A 27052-nucleotide genomic window follows, 5' to 3' on the forward strand; every position below is an offset into this window, starting at 1 on the left:
TCTTTCCCAAAAGGAAAATTGGGTTCTTATTCCCAATTTACATCTGCTATTGATGACAGTTTCAACATTGTGCTTGTTTTTTTTTTGTTTGTGTGTGTGTAGTGATGGAAATGTTTTCATTGTGACCTGAGAGATAAATTTTTCAAGGAAACTGGAAAGAAACATCCTACATGTACAAACCATTCTTGATTCATACTGGCAAAAGTAGACATACTAGATAAAGTAAAATCATTGAATCATATTCAAGTTGTGAAATTTTGATAAAACATACCGGTAGTAGATTGAAGATCTTGTAACGCCACATTCATGTACATGTTCCTGTCATCAATGATAATGTTGGACAGAACAAAAAACACTTTTTTAACTTTCAATTTTGGAGTGAATACAGGTACTCTATATTTGGGAAAAAAGTCTTCATAAGAAGTCTAAACCTTGCTTTTCAGAAGTGGTTGTCATAGTAATAGACACCTGTTGGTGGTAGATAGAAAGTAGGTCAGGTCAGCAGAGAAAGTTGCCAATGGAATATCATTTTTGGCATACACCTGTCTGTTTTTTTCCAGGAAACATTTAAAAATTGTTAACTATTTCTTAGGAAGTAGATTCTCCAATGTAAACAACTGTTGTTGCCTTAAATCTTACATTGTTATTTACATGTATGTTTTCTCCAATTTTGTTTTATTTTATGGCTTGAGATTATAAGCAATGGGTAATGGGAGTTTGATAGAAGATGAGATTGTGTTTTTTTTTTACACATTTCTGGGTTTTCAAACTATTACACATACAATTAATATTTTTCAGAGAGATGAAAGAGACTTCAATAGTATTTCTTATCAGTTATCTCTTATTTAGAGAAAGATAGCCGACTGTGCATTTAATCTCAAGATAGCTATGACATAATTTTTGAAATAATATTATATTTGGCAAATCATACAGCCATTTCTCAGGTTACAATACATTCTTTAATAGCTTGTCTTGAGGATCAAGACCACTAAGTTCTCCCCAAGTTGATTTGTACATTACACTCACAATAAAACAACAAATAGAACTCAATTTCATCAACGTCAGATGAGCAAGTTATGACTCAAACTTTCACTTTGACTTATTGGCAGAAAATAGTTATTTGAATATGAAGATTGTGATATATTTCAATTATTTCCTGTAATTATTTACTGGCCACATTGGTATTGTATACTTTGGTGTCCTTTTTAATTTTTATATATGCTTTAGTACAGAAATGTGCCTCGTTGGAAAGTCACCTTGCCTTATGAATATCAAAACTTAAGGCCTGATGTACCGTAATTCATCAATTCTAAGAAAATTCAAATATCCGATATTTCATATAATGAGACACTAAAAGAAATGGCGTGTGTGACACCATCAGCTCCTTTATTTGCATTCTGCCCATGATCTAATAAATCTCTTAAAATGAAAACAAAATAAGCAAAATCCAAAATAACATTTACCTTTCTTATTCTACATGGAATTCAAATGAATTTTTCTTTGCCTTTTTCTGATTTTTCTCTACTTTGTTCAAATTGATTTGTTCTTGGGGTGGACTTTGCCAAGGAAGATGTACATGTACAGTTAGGTTTGAGTTTTACACTTGATTAAATTGATCATTATGTTCAAGCTAGGGAACAGATCGACCTTACAATCAATCGAAGGTTTATGTTACAGGCTCTTGAAGTGCAAAGTGTGTGTGCTTCATGCCTACATTCAGCAACGGCAACTCCTCTTCAGCTGATAGAGATGAGTATCCCCGAATTGGAAGAATTGTAATTTAGGAAGGCTATAGGCCTTCCAAGTGTCCCTCATTCATTGTGAGGGAAACTCTGGACATGAAAATTGACAGATTTTCGAATGAAAATTGCAGATTTTCAGCATACATTGATTTCTTTCATTGGATTGTGTGTAAGCAAGAAAGATCTCCCTTCTTCCTCAGAAAATTCTTCTCGATAGGTGAATAATATTGTTGATTGCTCTCTTGATAATTAGGGCTCAAATATCTAAATAAAACAAAAAAATGATGAGCTGTGGGAAAAACAAGATACCCAAATCAAGGCAAGTAGATTACTTAGAATAAAACTAATTGTTGAATAAATACTAGGTAAAGTATGCAAAATCATCTAAGTTATGAAAATAGGTTATCACTTTTATTGTTGAATCATGTTACTTTTCCTCTTCCTGACTGTGTGGTAAAGATTTTATATGGAGAAGGGAATACTGGAGTTTTGTGAAATAGAGAGGCATAACTACATTATGATTCAAGTTCTGGGGCAGATTTTCTACCAAACATTCTTCATATATAATATGCTGGTAGTCTAGTAAGTCTGCACATTCATTGATTATGTGTGTACAATCCTAGCAGAGCATGGAGCAATGTAAACATGAATTTCTACCAGGCACCTTGCTGCATTACAATGGTAACCTGATAAGATATTGATCAAAGTATCAGGTTTTTCTTCACATATCCTTCAAATTTGGTCAGATTCCCGGGGGGGGGGGGGGTGGCCACTTCCATTCACGAGTGGATACCATGCGCGACCATGGGGTCTCGAAAAGCACCCTAAACACGTAATTTCCATATTCTGAAAATGCACCCCTTAACAAGTATTGGCGTGTGAAACCTAACCCTTAACAAGTATTGGAAACAAAACGATACTCTTGGCAAATATTTCCTGAAATGAACCCCTAAACAAGTAAAGGAATGTTTTATTGTTACGGGTCATTTGGTTGTCGGCTTTACCTTATTTGGTTTAGTACGACCCCACCTTCTACACCTCGCGCAAATAGGACTCTAAACACGTAGTGTTGGGGCAAAAAGGACATCCTTTATAAAACATTTTAATTTTGTTTTATCATCCCCACAAATTCGACCCTAAACACGTAATTTTACTAGCGAAATAAATACCCTTTTTTCATTATTTTTGTGTTTTGGCATCCTTTTCACGTTACGTACGTAACGTGCCCTATCGTGAAAAGGACATCCTTTTTACGTGTTTTTTTTGGTCGCGCATGGTATCCACTCGTCAATGTAAATGGCCCCCCCGGGCTCTAAACACGAAGTGTTGGGGCAAAAAGGACATCCTTTATAAAACATTTTAATTTTGTTTTATCATCCCCACAAATTCGACCCTAAACACGTAATTTTCCTCGCGAAATAGATACCCTTTTTCCATTATTTTTGTGTTTTTGACACCCTTATCACGTTACATACGTAACATGCCCTATCGTGAAAAAGACATCCTTTTTACATGTTTTTTTGGTCGCGCATGGTATCCACTCGTCAATGTAAGTGGCCCCCCAGGGTCAGATTTTACTGGATGAAGTAAAATTTTCCATTGTACCTTATTATGAGGAAATTTAGCTATTTTGACTTAATTATTTCATTGAAAATAATTTTATTAAGAAAAGGATAGAAGTAAGAAATTAGGGATATGAAAAAATATGACCCTGTTCTCATTATGGTTTCTAAAACTAGTTTAACTGGAAACCGGTTCAGGAAACCAATTTGGAAGATCGCTTTGCTAGCGTTTCCATTGATCACCTGAAAGTGGTTTTCAAAATCACATCACGTAAAGCGATCTTGTTGCTATGGGAATGCTCTCAAAAATTGTCACAGATTGTCAAATGGGTGATCAGGCATTGAAATTTATTAATTTGTGATTGAAAAATGAATTTAGTTGGTAAAATTGCCCCATGGTTTATAGTATAGATTGATAAGCATGTACATGTACGTGTAACATGAAACAGGCAGTACTATGGGGAAAAAAGGGAACTATTTGTTAAGTTAGATATCACAAATTCCGCCATTGATTTGTGGTAGATGAACATGGTTGGTGCTCTATGTTTCAATTTTATGTTTTGATAATCTTCATATTATGCATTCTACATGCATGTAGAGTGCTTCTTTAAAATGTCTTGTACCATTCAGCCTGAGCTGAAAGATATTGATTTTACATGGTACCCTCGGCATTGCCATGTGATTTGCAGGGCTTATAATGGATGCGGAATAAAGGATTTCCTTTCTTGTACCTGAGGGTAGGCTGTAGATGAATAGATTGAATACTGATATTGTGTAGTGCATCGTGATTAGGAGTGAGAAAGATGATGAGATTTATTCTGCTTGGAGTGACAAGATTTTGTTGAGAGATAGTGATGGTAGATGGGGTGGTGATGCTGGTTGTGACAAGTGAGATGGTGATGGTGGTGATATTTGTGGTGATGATTGATGATAATGAATGATGTGATGGTAATAATGGTGACAAAGTAGACGAAAAAGATAATGATGATGACGATGGTGATGGTGATGATGATGGTGATGGTGATGATGATGATGATGATGATAATGAAGATGATGATGATGATGGTGGTGAAGATGATGAAGATGATGATGATGATGATGATAATGAAGAAGATGATGATGATGGTGATGGTGATGATGATGATGATGATAATGAAGATGATGATGATGATGGTGGTGATGATGAAGGTGATGATGATGATGATGATGATGATAATGAAGATGATGATGATGATAATGAAGATGATGATGATGGTGATGATGATGATGATTATGATGATGATAATGAAGATGATGATGATGACAGTGGTGGTGATGATGGTGGTGGTGATGATGATGATGATGGTGGTGATGATGATGATGGTGATGGTGATGATGATGATGATGATGATAATGATGATGATGCTGGTGATGATGATATTGATGATAATGAAGATGATGTTCTGGTGGTGATGATGATGATGATGATGATGATGATGATGATGATGATAACGAAGAAGAAGATGATGATGATGATGGTGATGGTGATGATGATGATAATAATGAAGAAGATGATGATGGTGATGATGATGATTATGATGATAATAAAGAAGATGATGATGATGATGGTGGTGGTGGTGATGATGATGATAATGAAGATGATGATGATGATGATAATGAAGAAGAAGATGATGGTGATGATGATGATGATGATGATGATAATGAAGAAGATGATGGTGGTGATGATGGTAATGGTGATGATGATGATAATGAAGATGATGATGATGATACTGGTGATGATGATCTTGATGATGATGATGATAATGAAGATGAAGAAGATGATGATGATGGTAATGGGAATGGTAGTGGTTTATTGAAATGTCATTGCTGTCAAAGGCTGAATTGCATAATTAAAAAAAAAACAAGTATGATAATTGTGGTAGTAGTGGTGATGGGGATTTTGATGATGATGCTGCTGATGATGATGCTGCTGATGATGGTATGACAACATTGATGTTGATGTTATTGATTTTGGTGGAGGATGGTTATCATGATGATGATAGTGTCCACAGTGATCATGAAACAAGATTGTTATTCAAGTTTGGTAAATTACTGAATTGTCTTTTATAATTCTTTATAAGATTGGATCTCCCCCCCCCCCCCATTTTTGTGATGAGATAGTTTTAATCCAACCAATCATTAAATCTAGTATATTGTCCCCCAAAACACCAAATTTTGTGAAGTATCATGATTATGCATGCAATATCAATACCGCAGGGGGGGGGGGTATCCACTCGTCAGTGTAAGTGCCCCCCCCCCCCCCGGACCAATGCATGTACCGGTAGCTCCTTACACGTGTGTATCATATTACTCCAATAAACATATAGTATTAAAGTATATCTATCGCCATCTCTTTTCCATCATACATGTACATGCATCATCACTCTCTTTCTCCCCATCTTTTGGAACGTCCTCCGTGAATATTTAATAATGCCCTCAGATTTGTTTTCACACTCTGTTTATTACAACGTATACCTTAGAGATTCCTTTATTTGGACAAGCTGCCAGTGCCTCTTCTGCAGAAAGAGGGGACATGGCTTTAAAATAAACACATACAGGCCTGATTGCAGTGCTGTTCAATGCAATTTCTCATATTAAAGCAGAAATCAGTTTTGAAATATTGTATCAAACTATTTTTAATGAATAGTATCAAACCATATGTACATGTATTCATTCATGTATTTTTTTGTGATTGTCTTGTAATTGGCCAAGCTGAGATTTATGACATCACAATGAAAACATCTATTAACATTTTACTTGAATGAATTATAAAATCAAGATCACATGTATGTTTGCCAAGTGCTGCGGAAGTTAGCAAGCATTACATGCCATAGCAATACAATGCAATTTCCTTTTTGGTAATCTGCACAGTTGATTGAAATTCTTAAACGGCAAGATGAGAAATTTACATGTGCATTATTCAATGCAGGAAGGAAATCTGTTTTGTTTCTTCTGGTCTTGCTGAGCTTATGAAAAAGTGACACTTAAAGCTTTCTTGTGATACTGTTGATTAGAGTGGGCATTATTTAAAAATAGTACAAGATAAAAAATTTGATAAATATATATTTTTCTTTGTTTTGATCTGTAGGCTGCTCCATGGAGTACTGATGCGGAATGCCACGGTAACGGAGCAAAACAGAAGCCTCCTGGTGGAGACATTGAGATCCATGTCAGAGATCCTCATCTGGGGAGATCAGAATGACAGCTCCGTCTTTGAGTAAGTTTGGTTCCAAATGGGAGCAAGAAAATATGTAAGGAGAATGGAGAAAATAATCATGACTTTCCAGGTATTCAGCTATCAAATGAATATTAAGTAAGGAATAGGTTTTTAGTTAACAAATCAGATGTGCAGAGGTGTAGTCAGCAGGGCTTCAGCATTAAAGTAACCTAAGTAATACATTTTTTTCTCTTTTTTCTATATCGCTAATTTGTGAATAATGTTATTAATTCCATTGTCATGAATGTTGTTTCATTGTTATTGTGAAACAAATTTCCTTCTCATTCCATACAGTTTCTTCTTGGAGAAAAACATGTTGTTGTTTTTCTTGAAGATTTTACGACAGAAGACAGGAAGCTACATCTGTGTTCAGCTTCTCCAGACTCTTAACATCCTGTTTGAGAATATACGAAATGAAACGTCCTTATGTGAGTTTTATTATATTTTTTATACAATATCTATAGTCAATATAAGGTTGACAGCCTAATGTAAGAATAAACTATATTTACCAGGAGTTGGCCTACTACTCAAATATTCTTATACCACATGGGTTTAACTCATTTGGTCTGCCATGTCAATTTGGTCTAATTGCTGCTTGGTCTACACTACACTTAGTCTAATGCTCACTTAGTCTAATTCTCATTTAGTCTAAATGCCCAGTTGGTCTAAATCCCACTTTGTTTACATATTGATTTGATGATGATATGGTTCATAAACATTTTCATCTAACCATATAGACCAAAGTGGTGTTAATACTAGATATCAGATGAAATGGGTAGACTATATCCTAACTGGAAATTAGACTAAATGGCAATTAGACCAAATGGTTAGAAGATGAATTGGTTGTTGACAAGCTAGCATTAGACCATGTAGGATGAGATGAAAGGCAAAGTAGATAAAGGGGGTGACAGATCTGCAATTTACGTTGGACACATATCTTTCAGTATGTGTACAAGATTTTAGGACATACTTTAAAATATTTAAAGTTTGAGGATATGAATATAGATATTGTTGCATTTATATGAGATTACACCTTATAGAATTGATGTAAAAAACACAAACAAACGTAACATATCCAGAAGTCATCTGATGTAGGACTTTTTGTTTTTAGTTATAAAGCACTGCACACACTACTCCATGGTAGGGCTGCTAAACAATAATTCTACACCTCAGAAGAAAGAACAAAATCAGTGACATATAAACACATTGTGATTGTGAAAATAGAGGTAGTATGGCAAGTTCCCCTAAGTCTGCGCAGTCCCCCTTGTCTGCGCATACGCGTATCTGCGCGTAAAAGAAGATACGCAACGAACACAAACTTTACACATCTAATGCATAGACAGATATTAATTACAAAATCCGACTCACAATGGTGGAAAAATAATGAAATTTGGGCATTTCTTGTGACGGCCTGAAAATGCAGCCTTTTTCATCAAAATCCCTGAATCACGTGCAAAGTGAATGGGTGCGCAGACATGGGGCACCATTTTTTTTTCAATCTGAAAATGACTGCCCGAGGTTTTTTCCAAGAAAATCATATATTTCTTTCATATTTTTATCAGATATTTGGCACACTAACTCATAATGATATAAGGAACATTATCAACTGAAAGATTTTGTGAAATAAAAAGAAATTCCATGTTAAATCTTAACTCAAATTGTTAGGTGCGCAGACTTGGGGACCACCATCATACAATCTAGTATTGATTTGCCCTCTTGATCATGTGTACATTATGGAACATGAAAGCATACAAGTATAATTAATCTTAGTTATGAATGATGTATGAAGGAGACAGGTAAATGATATGATGATTTTTTATTTGCCCTCTGTTTATCTTTTTACTTGTACATCTAAATATAAGTTTGAAAACAAGAAAATAATAGTTGAGTTTTCTTTCTTGTGAATTTATCAGATTATCTTCTGTCCAATAACCATGTCAACTCAATCATCGTCCACAAGTTTGACTTCTCTGATGAGGAAGTAAGTTCCTTTGTTACTCTATCTCTACATGCAAACTACTTCACATTGAGGATAATGTTTCATTTTATATGCTATTCCCTTATCCCTTATATAATGTGATGTATGGTGTCATTTCCGTTTTAAAACAAATAAACTTGCAGACTCGTACACAAAGTTGAGCATACATATGTTTGGCTAAAACTGTCAGTAGTATGCATTGTTTTTTTTTCATTATTTAAAAAAAAATGAATTATTGAGTATATTCTATATTGCCTAAGTTGCAATCTTGGTTTATATTTCCTGTTTACAATAGCCATATGATCATGAGAAACTTTTGTAACTATTGCATTGCAATGGTAAGAAAAGTGATCAAGAACAAGCTTTGCAAATTAAGTATCGATTATGATACGATATAAAAACTTGGTGGGAACAAGGAGTCAAAAAGTTGACCATATTTAACACAATAGGAATGACAAAGCCTCTATCATTCATAATCAAATTCACAAAAATATATCATGCCTTACTACTTTGGAGTCCCAATTGAACCATCATGTGAGGCTTTACAACCCGGAAGATATTTCATGAAGCTGTTTGTAAGTTATGAATGACTTTAATACATGTGACTGGTGGCTTGTTATTATGTGCTATTACACTGTAAAACTGAAGTGCTAATTTAGCACTTACAATGCTTGTATAGTGACTGCACTACGAGTGCTGATTTTCTAGTTCAAATTTATACTAAAAAATTGGCACTCGTAGTGCTGTCACTATACAAGCACTGTGAGTGCTAAATTAGCACTTCATTTTTACAGTGTATGTGTAAAGGTTCTCAAACATTGTAATTCATTGCATAAGATAAAATCCATTCTATTTAGAGTGAAATTCTTGTGGATAACAAGCATCTGAATGCCAAGTCTACTTTTTTCATTTCATTATTGAAATATACTACCACTATCAAAACGGAAATTTATTAAAGCACAAGACCATGCCACAAGTCTGAAGTTGTGGGTAACTATTAAACAGTTATGAAACACCCACAAAGGTTTGTATTCATCTTATTCCCGGTGGGTGTTTCATAAAGCTGTTCGTAAATTAAGACTGACTTTAAGAACGACTGGTGATCCCTTCTTGCGGTAAGTGATATATTGAATCGGCAATGGTTTAGCGTGTAAGAAAGGATCACCAGTCGTTCTTAAAGTCGCTCGTAATTTACAAACAGCTTTATGAAAAGGCCCCCCTGGATCACATAGCACTCTGATTATGATTTTTATTCTTCCTCTGCTTCAGGTGCTAGCATACTACATCTCCTTCTTGAAGACTCTATCCTTCAAGCTCAACAAACATACCATCCACTTCTTCTACAATGAGGTAAGTTTGTAGCCTTTGTGTCTTTCATACTGCTGTTGATATTGATCTTACAGATGGCTGATGCAGGAAGGTGTTCAGTATAAATGTTCAGTCCCTTGTAGTCAAGTCCATTTTTTTTTTGTCTGCAAGCTTACTTATCAATATGATGTGAAACATTCTCCAATAGCACACAAATGATTTTGTCCTATAATTTGGGTTAGTTATTCTGCAGGGAATAATTCTGCTGTACAAATTTTGATAGCATTTTTGGATAAGAGAAAAGCTCTAAGCTAAGTAATGTACAGTCCTATGTAAAAATATGCTATACAAAAGACTTCATGCATAGCAGTCTTTAAACAATGTGGAGCAAATTTAAATGCGATATCAGGAAAATTATTCCCTGATTCTGACTCTCACCCGTCTATTAGATGTCATGGAATCAAATCCCTGTCATTTTTCTGCCGCAAGAATTTTTAAATCCATATTTTGCTGCACTCGACCCAGATGAATTAAAAAACCTTGCAGTAATATTCATCGCTTGAAATGCTTGTGCACCCAAGAATGGCCAGCTGCCCCCAAACCAGGGTAATGATGACAACGGCATCTTGAGCACCCAACAGAATGAATATCTGCATTATGACTATTATAATTTATTATCATGATTATTATTAGTATTACACATGATTATTATTATTACACATTGGCCATTAATTTCTTCAGTCATGTTAAGAATATTATATTGTGTTATTTTTTTCTTCTGTGAAGCAAAATGCACCATAAATCCCTTCTCTGTGTTATGTATTTTTCACAGCACACCAATGATTTTGCTCTGTACACTGAGGCCATCAAGTTCTTCAACCATCCAGAGAGTATGGTTAGAATCGCTGTACGCACCTTGACACTCAATGTATACAAAGGTATGTTCTTCTGCTTTCTTTCTGCTGTTTGTAATTCAATACCAGTTGTGTCTGATTACTTTATATGATTAGAGAAAAAAATGAGAAAAACAACAGATATTAGAATTTGATTTTCTGCTGATGCAGCTATTTTCTATTGTATTTGCTGGGTTGTTTGTGCTGTATTTTGGAATTTTATTTGTTTTGTTTTTTTTGTCTCCCAAATGATTTTTGTCTCACCTGCATAGCAGAGTGAGACTATAGGCGCCGCTTTTCCTACGGCGACGTCAACATCAAATCTTAACCTGAGGTTAAGTTTTTGAAATGACATCATAACTTAGAAAGTATATGGACCTAGTTCATGAAACTTGGCCATAAGGTTAATCAAGTATTACTGAACATCTTATTAGATTTTCATGTCACATGACCAAGGTCAAGGTCATTAAGGGTCAATGAACTTAGTCCATGTTGGAGGAATCAACATCAAAATCTTAACCTTAGGTTAAGTTTTTGAAATGATGTCATAACTTAGAAAGTATATGGACCTAGTTCATGAAACTTGGACATAAGGTTAATTTAGTATCACTAAACATCCTGCATGAGTTTTATGTCACATGACCAAGGTCAAAGGTCATTTAGGGTCAATGAACTTTGGCCGAATTAGGGGTATCTGTTGAATTCCCATCATAACTTTGGTGCGATATTTGGTGCGATGTCTTATTGCCTGACACCCACATGGCTTTCTTTTCTCTGATGATAATGATCAGATTGCCAGGTCATCTGTATAATTTTTCCTTCACCTCGTTTAATGATAACCTTCTTGTTTCTTTGATTTTCTTCCTTTATTAGTCAATGACAAGGCGATGCAGATGTATATACGTAACAAGACGGCCGTCCCTTACTTCTCAAACTTGGTATGGTTCATCGGAAACCATGTTCTTGAACTGGAAAGCTGCGTCAGAAATGACATCGAGTAAGTATTGTTTAAACGTTCTATAAAAACCAATCACGTGGGACAAGAAAAGTGGTCTTTTGTGGGCAACTGTCTTCGATGGCAGGTCCACAGAGAACAAGACCGCTGAAAGACCATGAATTTTGGTTCTTCTTTCAGAGGTCTCTCAATGAACCTACAATGGTCTTTGAGGTCTTACACGAGTCCTGACCAATCTTTCAGTGGTCTTCGTGGTCTTCATGGGCTCCAAAACTTTTTGAATCGGTCGAAACAGTCTTACAACGGTCTTACAGGAAAATGGTCTTTTAGCGGTCTTTTGATGAACTTTCAATGGTCTTTCAATGATCTGTCAATGATCTCTGATGAGTCTTTAAGTGATCTCTGCAAAAATCTTGAGAGACTGCCGAAAAGTCCATGGAAAGTCCATGGAAAGAATTCTGAAAGATCGCTTGTTGCATGAAAGATCTCTCAAAGATCATTGAAAGATCTCTATAGGACTAGTCTAAGACAAGTAAGACAAGAAATATCCATCAGTCTTTCAGAGTTCTTTGAGGGGTCTTTCTGAGCCATTCCACAGAGATGACAAATTTCAGTGATCTTGAAGACTGCTGTAAGACCTCACCAATTTTAAGTCTTTCAGTGGTCTTTCAATGGTCTCCGTTCTGTGGAATGAGGGCCTAGTGTTTGTTCCAATGAAAAATCAATTTTGAAGGAATTATAGATATCGTCTTAAAAGGTAGGTGATGAGGGCCATGTAAGAGTTACATGAAGAGCTGTCTTCTGAGTTACACTTTTTCTGCGGCGGAATCTAACAAGAGTTGCAATTTAATAAAACATATTCTTCAGGGTTCCCTTGTATGAACAGAAACTTACTAAAGCCCCTTTCCAAGTCTACATTGCATCTTTATGGAAGAATCCACCTACACATGCACTATTCATTTTCTCAGCTCCCTAGCAGCTAGCTTACCTTAAATTACCAATAAAAAAGTACAAGTTAGTCACCTTATAGCATTTTCCTGAATTCAAATATTTAAACCGAAAATTGGGGTCCACTACCTTGTGAAACAGCCTTCTTGACTATTTGGCGTCCTTTGGCAAGGCGTTAATCCACACTTTGCCACTCTCGACCCAGGTGCTAAATGGGTACCCGGTAGGATGTGAAAGATATTGTATGTTGGATTTTGCCAGTGCCATAATGAGGCTGTGATGAATGCAAAAAAATGCTCCCCAGAGAGTGGAAAATTGTGCACTTTTCGTGCAGGATCGAAATGAATCCAATGACCGGGGTAATAATATACTGTAACGCACTTTGAGCCATTCTGGGAAAGGCAATCTATAAAAATTGGCTATTATTATTATTTCACTTTGAATCCATGTTTTCCAAGTCACCAAAGCAAGAATCGTCTATCCACCCTGGTCGCAGAACACCTTGACCATCTTCACTATCTCAATGACATCCTAAACATCGGTATCGACGGCCTCAACGACGTCCTCACCAACCATCTCCTCAACAGACTTCTTGTGCCTCTCTACGTCTCCTCAATGACAAAGACAAGGTCACATGTCAAAGCTGTAAGAACACTCATTTTCTCTTATTACTCTTTCATCAAGAAATGATCTTGATGATTGGTGTTTCAATTTGAATATTAATGCGATAGTATCAACAGCTGTAGACAAAGTATGAAGTTGGTCATTTACCACTGAATGAAATCGAATGCAAATGCTCTTGATTGAAGGGTTTTTCTTGATTAGTGATTACCAGTGTTTTGATGTCCTTTCTTATCATTGGACCTGTGTTATGTTTCATAAAATTGTTTGTTAGTTACAAATGACCTCACACAAGACTGGTGAGCCTACCACAAAATGATGTAACTCTATGTAAATGACGTAGCACCTAAAAACACGTTCCAGGCATTTTTAACTTTACATACCCTTAAGGTATATTTCTTCCTTCACTTATATAATTTGAAATATTGATATTATTAATCTAATCTTTTTACTATAATTTCTACTTCTTTAAAGGCTGTAAACACACTGTACTTTAATGCATAAAGTCTGTAAATTATCAAAGATGTTACAAGTGACTTGTGTATATACCTTGCTCATAAATCTGTGTCAAAAGAAAAGATTTTTCATGCTTTTTAGCTGATGAATAAAAACTTTTTGTTCTTGATCATGATATTTTTAGTCCATGAAAAATATTCATATTTTGTATATGTTTTGTATTAAGTTTTATCAAACTTTAAGAATGTTTTCATGATATTTTTAGTCCATGAAAAATATTCATATTTTGTATATGTTTTGTATTAAGTTTTATCAAACTTTAAGAATGTTTTCATGAAATGTAAATCATAATTGGTCATTATTGTGCTTATGTTTTCTTTAACAGTCAAGTCCTCCAGCCATTAGTTCTGTGGTAGCCCTATTTCTACTCTCTCAGGTAAGTGAATAAAAATCTCAAAACTTTCACCAGCCCGACCGAGTATTTTCAGCTTGATAAAATCCATTCAGAACAGGAATTCATTTCATGAATAGTTTCAACTGTGGTAAATTTGTTATTATGGCAACTACCATTGTAACAACACTCAGCAGCCAACTAAAATCAAGGTTTTTATGGTAGTCCCAGTAATGACAAAGTTACATCATCATCATTATCATCACATCATCATCATCATCTTCGTCACCACCACCACCACCACTACCACCACCACCAACAATAACAACAACGTTTTAAGTCTGTTTTTCCCACTTGAAGGGGTTTGATAGCTCATTTAATTCATGGCTCTACTCCATACTCTCCTGTCATTTGGGTCAAAATGGGTCATGTTTGACACTTTACTGTCTTCTTTGATAGTTTCCCACATGTCTTACGAGGTCTCCTGTATAGATTCCTTCCAACACCTGTGTAGGTGTTGTTCCATGTACCATAGATTTAAGTCTAGGAAACAGGCCTCTGATTTCTATGATAATAGCAGGACCCGAAGGGAGAACAGTTTTCGGAACTGAAGTGGCTACCCTGAATAAATATGCAGTTATTATTATTATTTTCCTGTTCTTGAACATATTCAAGTATCGATGTCATTGTCATTGTTATCTGAATTGATCTTGATTGGTCTATGTGGACTATGTTGATTCCTTCATATTTCCACTGTGTTTGCTAGATATGTGTATTAACTGCCCTTGAGTCTATGTTTTTTATTACCTCTGTCTTTTCATTTGATCTGTGGAACTAAATTGATGTTTATTTTTTCTAACTTAGGTATTCCTTATAATGAAGCAGCAGCCTCTAGTTTGTCAGCTAGTCAATATAATCTTCAATGGTACCTACAAGACGATAGCAGAACAACCTACTGATACCAGTGGTATATCAGGGGTAAGTCTCAATATCCAGAAGCTCCCTTTATCCTCTCTAATTGAGCTATTTGAATTGTCAACTTATTCACTCAGCATATCCCAAGCTTTAACAATTCATGTGCTGGTTTTCACGTACAGGAATGGAAATATTGGGAAGTGAAAATTTTTGAGATATTGGACACCCAAAAGAAGCAAAAACATAAAATACTACTGCAAGAAAAAAATTTGAGCTCATGCCATAGAGGGATTGATAGCTATCAGAGGATTTAGCCAGAGGAAACACACAAAGCTTGTGGTGTGACCTCTACTCTTGTTGGGTTTCAGTGTATGTGAAGATTATGTGAGGCAAAGTGGAAATGTGTACACATGTATGTTTTTCCTCCTTTCCACTTTGCCTTGAGCACAGAATTCATGTGAAATTGGCCTCAAGCAATACTCTGTATTATCACTAAGACTACCAATAGTCTATTTTGATGCCTTGTTTATTAGCTTCTCTGAGTTTACAAGATTTTAAGTGAAATAAAGGTTGAATCTGTAGCCTGATAGGGTATATTCTTTCCTTTGGAACCAGGAAGACGTTTCCAATGTTTTGAAATGAATCCTGATTCAAGTGATGCTGTGTTTACTTAATGATTTGAGTTTCTTAATAAGATTCAACAAGAAATTAAATTCCCCTCCTCTGTTGTGAAACTCAAGTTTGCAGGGTTGACTGGATGATCAAGTCACTGTGGTTTTTGTCAAGGATATTTTTTTGGGGGGATGTTTCACAAATATTTAAGTATGACTTAGAGTCGCACTGAAATTTCTAGTTGCGCACTGTATGAAAGACATGACGCAATTGGTCAGATCATGCCAAGAGGACGTATACTACTGCATATTGATCAATAAGATTGCGTGTTGTATATCATGTACGCATCTGCATTTAAGTGTGACTTAAGTCATACTTAAATCTATATGAAACACCCCCCAGGTTATGTACTCCAGAGCCCCGTAACATAAAGCTTAGTGATTGATCACTGGGCTAATTTCTACGATTGAATGTATTGGTTATTGTGTATGATGAAACATAATCATATCTACAATCAATCGCTCAGCTTTTTGTTTCGGGGCCTAGAACTGGCATTGCTTGCAAATCACTTGATAATCATTCCCTGATCCTTGAATTTACTCAAAAGATTCAAATTCCATGAAAAATGAAAGGAGATACAAATTACACTTCAACATTATTCTGATTTGTCTTAATGTTGAGCTGCTTCATGTTATTCAGCATTCGTAGTATAGTGGGATCTTGTCAAGTTTTGTTTCTTGTCACTGTCAGACATTCTGTGCATTCGTGGAGCCATCAGAGAGCCTGGAGCACTCCCTAGACAGCACCCGGGAGAAATCCAGGAGAGAGATGAAGGAGAGGAGGCGGAGACCCAACTATCGCAACGTCGACTCCCCAACCGAAGACATCGATGATGACGGGGGCACGGAGGTGGACCAAGGGCGGATGGAGCGTCCTGTTACAGTACCAACCGCTGAGGATGATGATGAGGATGACGATGATGATGATGAGGGAATGATGAGAGGAGCTGTGGGTGGAGTAGGAGGTAGGAGATGGAGGAGGAGAGATGAGCAGGAGGATGAAGGGGAGGAGGAGGATATGCCAGAAGCAGAGCGAGGAGGGAGGGCATCCCCCTCACCAGACACCTCAAGCACCGGTGGAACAAGTAGGAAATCTGTTGTTCGTTTGCCTGGCTTGTTTTAATTTTATCACCTATTGTCAGTGAATTAAGGCCATTTGAAGGCCGGTTTCCCAAAAAATTGAAACCTGAAGTGTGTATACATGTACCTCTCAGAGCAATGTAATTTATAGTACACATTTATAGGGGCCGTCCACTCATTTTAACTTATGATGGTATCAGGAAACCGGACCCTCCTGTCAAATCAGATTCATTGAATTAATCAAAACTGGTCTGGGACCTATTGCATAAAAGTTACCATTGTGGTAACTTTGCCTTGCAATGGTAACTTGCATGGAATTCTTGATTTTGATTGGCTGTTGATCATCGTTACCATGGTAGTTATCATTGGATGACAAAGTTACCATAATAGTAACTTTTATGCAACAAGCCCAGGTAGGTCAAACATCTTTTATCGAATGAAAAAGGTGTTATCAAACAATATCTAAATTTTGCTAGGATCATTTGTAATTGAAACAAGATCTTGATGATTTCCAAGTTGGTAACTGTCTTGAGTCAGGTGTCTTGAATCTTATACCAGAATTACTAATTAGTCATTAGTCCAGTGATTAGATAGCATGGATATAGAGTATATTAGGATTGTCTACAGGGACCCCTTTAGCAGCGGAAATTTTATCCCACAGCCACAGTGGTTCAGGGGGATGAAAAGTGGAAGGCTTTCAGGGCTGTGATAATATTGAAAATAATACTGAAAATCTTATTTTCATATTATCTTTTTTTTTCAGGTTGGAAATTAGTGTGAATTAAATGGGTGTGATATTACATTCAGTTCAGGTTCAACATTTTGGGTGATGAAGGTTCTAACAGGCACCAACCAACGATAGTGACAACACTAAAGGATACTAAAAAACTTTGATATATTTTATGGTATTGTTCTGTTTCAGGTGAGTCTGATTCTACTAGTAACGCCAGCAGTGCAATCCTAACATCACCCCTATCAGCCACCAGTCCTCTCATAGAATCTAATAGCACAGATGAAGAGAAGACTATGGCTGCTACTCTACAAAGAGCAGAGCTCAATCTTGCCACAAGGTATGACACAAAAGCTCCTAAAAATTATATTTCTTTGTTGTCGTGTCCATAGGCAAGGCTCCACACTAACTTTTTTGCTTGATGGCCCGATCGGTTCACCAAAATCGTCAATTTCAGGCCCTAAACAATAGAAAACAGTACAATTTATCAAAATTTTGGTAGCCTGACCGGGCCACCAAGTGTGAACTTTTATGGAAATTTGGTGGCCCGGCTCTCAATTTAGGTTGCCCCAGGCTACCGGGCCATTGCCGATGTCGAGGCAGGGTACTTGTTTCAAATAAGAAACTTATTTGAAATCGGATGGAAATGTTAGTTGCAAATTTGCAATTTATAGATTTTTTTAATTGGTAAAGCAATTTAAACTTATTGTTGCCTAAAGCACACCAGCTATCAAATTCAACATTTGGAGCAAAAGTTATGATTGATATGAAACCTGAAGTCAATTTTAAGTATCTAGCAATACCACCTTAGACCCCTTTATTAGCTCTGTATTTTGACTTTCATTCAAACTTGTCATTTAACTAATGTATATTCCATAGATTCTTATTTACAGTATGTATCACAAATCTTGCTTCCAATATTCACTAGTTGAATTCATCCCTCTCGTTATTTTTCAGACCATATTTTGGATGTATCTTGAATTCTTTGGATTGTAATTCAGGTGATTACAGAGCACTCTTTGCCTTGTGTCTTCTGTATGCTATTGGTTCTAATGAAGGTGAGTTTGATTTAAACCCCCTCATACTCCTCTATTCTGAACTATATTTAACTTTGTACTAAAGCAGCTGGGGTCTATAAATAAACACCACTGTTCTGTGATTAGAATTATGTATGTAAGTAGCGATGGGATCGACAAACTCACTTGGCAAAATATGACTTATTAGGAGCGTTGTCTGTCATTATGTTCTACCAGTCAGCCATATCAGTGAAATCCACCGTAGCATGGCCGTATGGCATCACAATACAGGTAGGGAAATATATTGCTGCTATAGTACTATGGTTTTAATCTGTGATTTCTGAAGGATTGCCAATCTCACCAAGAGATGTTTGTTTAACTAGCAATTTAGTATGAAACTTTACTTGCAGGCAATGCCATAAAGAAGGTACACATACTTGGAACCCCTACGTATGGAACCTTTAAAGTTTTTGCCTGTGATTTCTAGTTCATTTACATTAAGAAAGCAATTCCTACCATTTAAATATAACTTTACAGATAAATATTCAGACACAAATATTACATGTTGTGTTGGTTGTGTTGTTCAACCTCAATCAATCAATCAATCAATTAATCAATCAATCAATCAATTTTGTTTATATGAAGGGTTGAATTTATTAGGTGATCATGGTTTCAGTAGTTCATACAGTGAAAGGAGAGTGGAGAAAAGCCAGTGTTGGCATACTAGAAGGTTGATTACGTCAAGACATTTAATACGTCAGAAGCATTTGTCAAAGCATGTTTTTGTACATTTGTTGATTCTTATATGAAAACCACAGATTCAGCCTGTGGTTTGAATTAAACCAGAAGTCACCACTTGTACCAGTTTGGTTTCACTTTTGATTTACTCCAACAAATGCTTGCCCAATGATTTTTATTATTCATGTTTCAGCAAAAACCTGCTATAACTTGGCTACTGAATATTTTTTTGTTCCCTTTGACCAGGTGAACTTCTTGCTGAAATAAATGATTTGGATTTGGTTTTGAACCCTTGTCCCTCTAACTGCCACATTCTCCCCTCATGATTTAATTTTCACTTTGAGTTGTATATTTGTCTTTCACTTTTCGTTATAGGAATCCAGGATAAATTGTTAGATGGTGTGTTACTTACAAACAGGGTCGAGGTATGTATTACAGATAATGGTCATTATGACCTTATTTATGATAACTGAATATTCTGGAATAAATTTGTTTTCAGATCTCTCAATGTGCTCAGTCAACTCATTGTTATAGATATTTGTAGAAGAAATCATAGAAACAATGTAATCATTAGACATTCATGAGAAGAACATAATGGATCATTCACTAAGGCTTTGATCTCCCTACCATTGCAGTGATGTGATTGATTTGTAACAAAATTATGAGAAGTATAGCATCCTGGTAAATAACAGAAGGTAATGTACTTTTTTTTGTGCTTGACCTTTCATTGAACCTGATAGGTAGCAGATGTAAATATTAAGTAAAGAAAAGGGAATTATTTCTACACATTTTAGACCTGAATGTTAAAGGAAATAGTTGTTATTAATGGATCCAGAAGGAATGAAATAGACCCACAGTCAGTGTTGAAATTACTTTATTATTGTTAAAAAATTGAGAGCCATTTCTCATTTTACCAGAGCCATTTTCAGTTTTTGAGAGCCATTGTTTTTTTTCATGATTCAACGCATGGTTTAGCATCGCAGTGTGTCCTGCTTGTTTACAAATTCATTTCATGTTTAACATTATTTTTTCTTTATTGTGATTAATTGTTAAATATTTATTTAAGTTATTGTTCATTTTATTTTTATTGTTTGCATCTCGTGTATTAAATCAACTGGAAGTTCTTTACGTCTTTTTCAATCAAATTGAATGGGATTAAGTTTATAACATTTGAACAGAATTTGTACTCAGAGAAATCCTTTTCATAATTTTTAGTTTCTTATTTGAGAAAGACTCACTTGAAAATTATGTTAAGAAATATTGAATGCATCACAGCCTGACAGTGACAGCTAACATCAAGATGTCAACTTATTTCACAAGCTAAGCTATGCCTACGCCAGCACAGCTACTAGCACAGATCACACTCACAGTCAATCAATATATATTCATTTTGATGTTCGGCAATATATATCATATATATTCATGGTAGTAAAGTCTTCACTTTTATCATCAAAATATATACATGTATATATATATATATATATGTATATGATATATATTGCTGAATCATAAAATGCCTAAACAGATACCTATTCATGAGCATAAAGGTTTAATCATTTATTTGTGAACTGATTAAGCTTAATTTCTTTTCATGTGCTTGCATACTGTAACTTAAGATTGGAAGAAATCATGTAACTGGTAAACACTTTACTAACATGAATATCAGTGTGTGGGACTAGAGTGAAATTTTATGGTATCTTTGGAAGAGTTTTTAAAGGTGAAGAAATAAAATATCATCATTGATTTTAACATATTTTGTCAATATCATACCAATAATTAACATACACAAAAATCAAGTTAAAAAATTATTTGTCCGGGGGTCAAACTCAAGGTCAAAGTTAAGGTCAAAGGTCATGACCTTATGAATTGCTCCAATACATTATTCGATGCATGTTTTGGATTCCTCTCTGAATTTCCTATCAAATGGTACCAGTTTCATGAAAATTGGTCAACACGTAACGACGCAGTGGCCATTGAAAGTTGAAGGTCACGCCCATTTTTGTCAAAACAAGGAGAAAAGGGCAGGCCGTAGCGCGAGAACCGACGGACCGATTGGACTAATTTTTTTTGTTTTGTGCTTGGGCCATGGTGAATTTTATGTATACCAAATTACAACGAATTCTGAGACGGTCGGGTGCAAAATTGCACATTCATTGGGTGAATTGGCATGGAATGACCCCATTACATAATTATACTCAGACACTGACTATTACTAAATATCGGGACTGAAAATCCTAATTTTGCCCTTCAAATTGCGGGATACGCGCCATATTTCCAGAACACCTGGTGGCTTAGTTCAGATGTAAGAAGTTGGGTCGCCAAAAATATGCTATAATGAAAAAATCTGTGATTTTGTTCCGACTTCACGAACTTTGTTTTCTCGCAAATTTAGGATAATATCTTCAAAACAATAAAAAACCAAATTTTTCACCAAGTTACGGCAAGACAGGTACGGCGCAGTGTTTTAAAAATAGTACCCTGGGATATCGTAGTTTCGCCGTGCCCGTGATTCTAAAAAGTCCACTCGGTTACACGTCAGAAAGCCACAATGCATGGTAGCAAAAACTGCAGCTGCGCTGGCCGTCTAGCTACTATGCAGGCTTGGATGGGAGACTGGATGAGTGCGAACAGGAGCGATTTTCATGTTTGGAGTCGCTCTATACTTGGCAGTTTTAGGCAGTTGCGAGAGCGATTCAAAAGCATGCGAGAGCGCAATCGCTCGTTGTTTCCATCTATTTTCAATGCTTCCCACAGCCTTCTATCATGCTGCATTCTGTATAAGCAGAGATCAGTCAAATTTTAATGGTGAGAAATCACAATAGCAAGACCTTCTCAGGGTCATTTTAAGCCTATCAAATCCATCAGATTAGCTTCTCTTATCAACCTTTGGGGAGCAGTGTTATCCTTTTCATGGGCATTTTTTAATCACATTAGAGGGTTGCTAGAACATTTTATTTTATTATTTCTTTTTTGAGGGGGGTCTTTTTGTACATCATGTTAAAGCACAGTTTGGATATGGATTCCACTCATGTCGGATTTCTCCCTTCAATTAAATTCAAACTGAATTTGTCATTGACCTTATTACTTGTTCATGATCGTCATAAAATATATATATAAAACCGATGTACAACTTTATGCTTGTAGAGTGATTAGTTGCCTTGGTGAATCAAAGACGTTGGTCCAAGGTGGCATGACATTTGCTATGGGCTGTTTTTCGTCTAAGTTGTAGGGTTAGGGTTGCAATAGGGTTTGATGTTAAGTTTCAGGTTTAGGACGTAGTCATGAATCCAGCGTAGAAGAGCAATTTTCACTGCAGCAAATGTCAGAAAATCTGGTCCAAACACCTTCATTCCTGTCCCTGTTGAGAACCAATGTAATACTTCAATATAAATGTTTCGATTACAGAATAAATCCTTGTACAACTCGGTGCTGGTAGAGCAATTTATTACCTTGATGAATCAGAGCTGTCAGCTCAACAGCTGTTTCCGTCCAGTAACGCTAGAGATGGCTAGCCTTCTTCTAAAAACCTCGTTGTTAAGAACCAATTGTAATCTTTGATTATTAATGTTTCGCTAACAGAATAAATCCTTGTACAACTTGGTGCTGGTAGAGCAATTTATTACCTTAATGAATCAGAGCTGTCAGCTCAACAGCTGTTTCCGTACAGTAACGCTAGAGATGGCTAGCCTTCTTCTAAAGACCTTGTCATTAAGAACCAAATGTAATCTTTGATTATTAATGTTTCTATTAATGTTTCGATTACAGAATAAAGCTTTGTACAACTCGGTGCTGGTAGAGCGATTGATTGCGTTGATGAATCAGAGCTGTCAACTGAACAGCTGTATCCGTCCAGTAACTCTAGAGATGGCCTGCCTTCTTCTTAAACAACTAGTCTTCAGTAACATCAAAGCAAAGTGCTTCCTAGAGGACAGACACTTAGCCTGTGTAGAGGTTAGCTCAAATACTTTGATAGAAAATGAACCTTTTGAAATTGTTTTAATTTTACGTACTGAGAATATAACTGTAATAGGGGACTTTGACCTTGGCTATAAAATACATTTGTGTTGAAGGTTGAAAAGTTATGAAAAACAGAGTGGTGGAAGTTTGAAAGATTTGGACGAGGAATAAGATGGTTATGGAAATTTATGTTAATTTCATATTGGTAATGTGGTGAGAAGCATGTGATAAGTGGCAAGGTCAACTCTCCCATTTGTCATATAGGCCTACTGATTATATGTGGATTTGTGGTTTTCCTGAAGTGTGTCCTTAATATGACTTTGTCAACATAGTATTCCTTATTCTATATGTACATATATATATATTATAAATATGTTATTATCGAGAGTGTCATACTTTGGGGCCGATAGAGTTTGTTAAATTTCATCCAGTTATGAACAATATTTATGTTTAATTGACAGGGTGCTAAGGAGGAGAGTGTTCTACTCCTAAGGACCTTCTACAAGGGAGATGAACTCTTCTTAGATATGTTTGATGATGAATATCAAAGTATGAAGGTAAGTTGATTTTCCTCCATCGTCACCTTATTGTCCTCTTCCTTCCCGTTCCCATATCTCCCCTCCATCCTCATCCTTCCATATCCCCCTCTCCCTACCTACCTCCCTCCTCCCCTTCCTCTCACTTTTCCCTCCGTCCCCCTTCTCTTCCCATTCCTTTCTGCACCCCTTTCCCACATTTTCTCTCTTACTTCCCCCTCCTCTACTCCCCTTTCCCTTCCTCCCACTTTCCTTGTAATTGTATTTTTTAAAAGAAATTGTATCGGGGTTGAATTAAATAAAATAGATTATCCAGTTTCTTAATTATCCAGTATTCTTTTCATCTTCTGTAAGAAATTTACCACTTATTTCACGTCTCTCTTTGTATAATTAAGTGTCGAATCTTTATTGGGATATATATTTGTATTTGTGATTTTCCTCATTAGAAACGTCCACTTAATGTTGAGTATCTGATGATGGATGAATCCATTCTGCTGCCCCCTACTGGTACACCTTTGACAGGGATAGACTTTACCAAGAGGCTGCCCTCTGGAGAGCTAGAGAGGACAAGGAGAGTAAGTTGGAACCCCTTTTTTTTTATGGAACTTGTTATCGGAATATAATTTCTTTTCTTTCTATAAAAAGTTAAAGATTTGCAGTGTTAGCAAACTTTTTACAAATCAATTAGTAACACATTTGTCCTTGGCATGAAAGAAGATATGAATATTTTTAGGAAGAAGACGTCTTTTGATTTTATGAATTTCATCTTTCACCCTCTGTTTGCTGAAATCAATATTTCCTTCCTCTGTGTTGGTAGAATTTTTGTTATATTTATGTTTTTTTTTCACATTCTTATAATGTATGTAGGCAATTCGAGCTTTCTTCCTGCTACGTGACCTCTCGCTGACCTTGCGTAACCTGGTAGAGACTAAGCTCCCTCTGATCAAGCCTGATCTACTGGTCAAGACTTCGGACAAGCTAGACCTCAGTAAGTCCACTCATTCTCTATCGTTTCATTGTTAACCCTGAATTGATTCATTTTAGACTGGCATTCCTTCAATACGTATTTTGATTACACATTGCTTTGTAATGAAAAGATGATTTGGGGGATGTTGACTTTTCTTGGTCACATTTAATGGAATATGTGCTCTTGACTTCCAACAAACTTTAATTAAGTTAGATGCTCTATTATTTAGTCTAGATTTCCCCATTATGATGCTATGGTCTGAATCAAATGGTTTGCTGATATCTGCGGCATGACCTGTCATTTATTTAATAGTTGACAGGAAATTTGCTTATGAATGGTACTAGGCGCGATAGCTCAGTCGGTTCGATTCCCATTTGGTGCGCTAGTGCCCTTTGGTAAGGCATTAATCCTCAGTACGAGGTTCTTCGGGGAGGACCATAAGCCGTCGGTCCTCTGGTTGCTTGCTTACAAGCATTCATGCTTTCTTAGCAATTAGGTAAAAAATCACCACCAACCAATTACCTGCTCTATTTGCCAGTCATGGATTTAAGATGAGGATGGTTTGTCAAAATAACAAGGATCCATATCTGTTAACCCTAAAAGAGCCTGGTTATTTGGACCCATCTCACAGCCGAGGGGGGGGGGCCTGAGATCTCAACCTTCGATTGCGGGAGCGCCACAACAATTTGCACGATGGTAGTGTGCAATAAAATCTGCAAGGCTGTGTATGGTTAATTTTTTTGAAAAGCGATTTTTTATTCATTAATGATAATTATAATGAATGAATAATAATGATGAATTATGAATTGATTATGTTAATTTATGCATGAAATAAATCATTTGCTCTAATCAACTATCATATGGCCCCAAAACTGCTAATGTATTATTCACAAACTCTTTGTAGGATCCAGATCAAATGTACTTCAAAAATAATTTGGTATTGCAACATTTGTTTTATGTATGTTATTGGTTTTTAAAAGAAGTAGAAATAATGATACATTTATGAAGTTTGGCTAAATAAACAATTTGCATTGGATTTGTACATGAATTCACGTTTTTTGAGCAGTTTTGGGTCTGACATGCACTTACATAATGTTGCGTAATTTTGTGACTGTGTACTCGGCACTGCAAATTTGGTCTCAAAGGTTGTGCATGATTTGAAAGTAAAAAGTCAGCGAGTGCTGCGATTGAAAAATTGTGCGCTGCGGATGTATCGCGAAAAATGTAGAGGGGTGGGGGGCGAATGAATGGATGAAAAAATAAAATGGATTGATGAATTAAAGAATGAAAATTTGTTTAAAATGATTTAAAGCAAACTGAATAGAAAAAAAGTAGAAGCAGAAAGGATAGAATACAATGAAGTTGATAAATGTGTATGAAAGTGAAGCCATAAAAGTTGAATGGAACAAGATTTCTCGTTGGCAGATCTGGGTTGAACATTGTTTGCTTATGCCTCATAGTAAATGCAACATAGAAATATAGAAAGTTCAATGTAAATTTTTGTTACCTCCCACAATAGAAATTAATCAAAACCTCTCAAGTGTTTTCTACGAAAAGCTCTTATAACATATATGTTTGCTCTTTGTGCAAAGGTTATGTCACTATAAATCAAGACACTCTACACCATTCTGAAGATGACGCCTTAGATAAGCTCTCTCGTGTACTCAGAATGGTGACGTAAAAAGTCACAATATGGTTTCTAATATCGCAAATGATTAAATGCCTGTTCCACATTACATACATTTCCTGATAAACGTTTTAGATTTTATTATACCTGACCTCATTTTTAGATTTCTAAGAAATTGTTGATGAAATCATTTTATCACGAGCTCAAATGTCTAGCGGGAAATGCTGGTCTGTTCTTTATCAAATATTGCCTGTGGCTCTGGTTGTGAATTACATGTAATTGAAAATCAATTGATGTAAAAAACAACAGAAGATAGGGAGGGAGGATTCAAAGCCCTGAATATCATAAAAAGTTTTTTTTTTTTTAATATCACAAATTCATCACATTATGCACCAATTTTGTCATAAAGATAATATCTTTCATGCCATGTTGAAATATTGGAAACATATTAAAATGTTGAAATTGCTTGTATTGCGTGACTTGACAATTTTTTTAACATTTATCAGTATTTATTTCATTCTGTTTCCTAAACTAGATAGAGAGAATAAAAGGCTGAAGTGCCTTTTTAGATCGTGTTGGCAATTTGAAGAATAAAATTGATGAGATAGACTAAAAATAAATTTAGCTAATATGCAAAACTGAAGGAACCACTTTGGAGTCGACATGTATAAAGACCTTTCATTGAGATTTATTTTCTGCAATTAC

At 35.8% G+C, this 27052-nt stretch overlaps 1 protein-coding gene across 1 annotated transcript in view; it reads left to right on the forward strand.

The window, feature by feature from the left end:
- The window catches only part of LOC121423104 (protein CLEC16A-like), a 101714-nt gene that overhangs the window by 12768 nt on the left and 61894 nt on the right, over nucleotides 1-27052 (forward strand). Inside the window, exons 2-18 of the mRNA XM_041618394.1 lie at nucleotides 6432-6560; nucleotides 6855-6988; nucleotides 8474-8541; nucleotides 9808-9888; nucleotides 10679-10784; nucleotides 11613-11736; nucleotides 13101-13287; nucleotides 14105-14155; nucleotides 14975-15088; nucleotides 16388-16781; nucleotides 17699-17846; nucleotides 18464-18564; nucleotides 19636-19685; nucleotides 23026-23211; nucleotides 23679-23774; nucleotides 24200-24328; nucleotides 24621-24741. Coding sequence (XP_041474328.1) covers nucleotides 6432-6560; nucleotides 6855-6988; nucleotides 8474-8541; nucleotides 9808-9888; nucleotides 10679-10784; nucleotides 11613-11736; nucleotides 13101-13287; nucleotides 14105-14155; nucleotides 14975-15088; nucleotides 16388-16781; nucleotides 17699-17846; nucleotides 18464-18564; nucleotides 19636-19685; nucleotides 23026-23211; nucleotides 23679-23774; nucleotides 24200-24328; nucleotides 24621-24741 — 2219 coding nt within the window. The remainder of the gene's footprint in view (nucleotides 1-6431; nucleotides 6561-6854; nucleotides 6989-8473; nucleotides 8542-9807; nucleotides 9889-10678; nucleotides 10785-11612; nucleotides 11737-13100; nucleotides 13288-14104; nucleotides 14156-14974; nucleotides 15089-16387; nucleotides 16782-17698; nucleotides 17847-18463; nucleotides 18565-19635; nucleotides 19686-23025; nucleotides 23212-23678; nucleotides 23775-24199; nucleotides 24329-24620; nucleotides 24742-27052) is intronic.

This window comes from Lytechinus variegatus, chromosome 10 (assembly GCF_018143015.1).
Source record: "Lytechinus variegatus isolate NC3 chromosome 10, Lvar_3.0, whole genome shotgun sequence".
NCBI lineage: Eukaryota > Metazoa > Echinodermata > Echinoidea > Temnopleuroida > Toxopneustidae > Lytechinus > Lytechinus variegatus.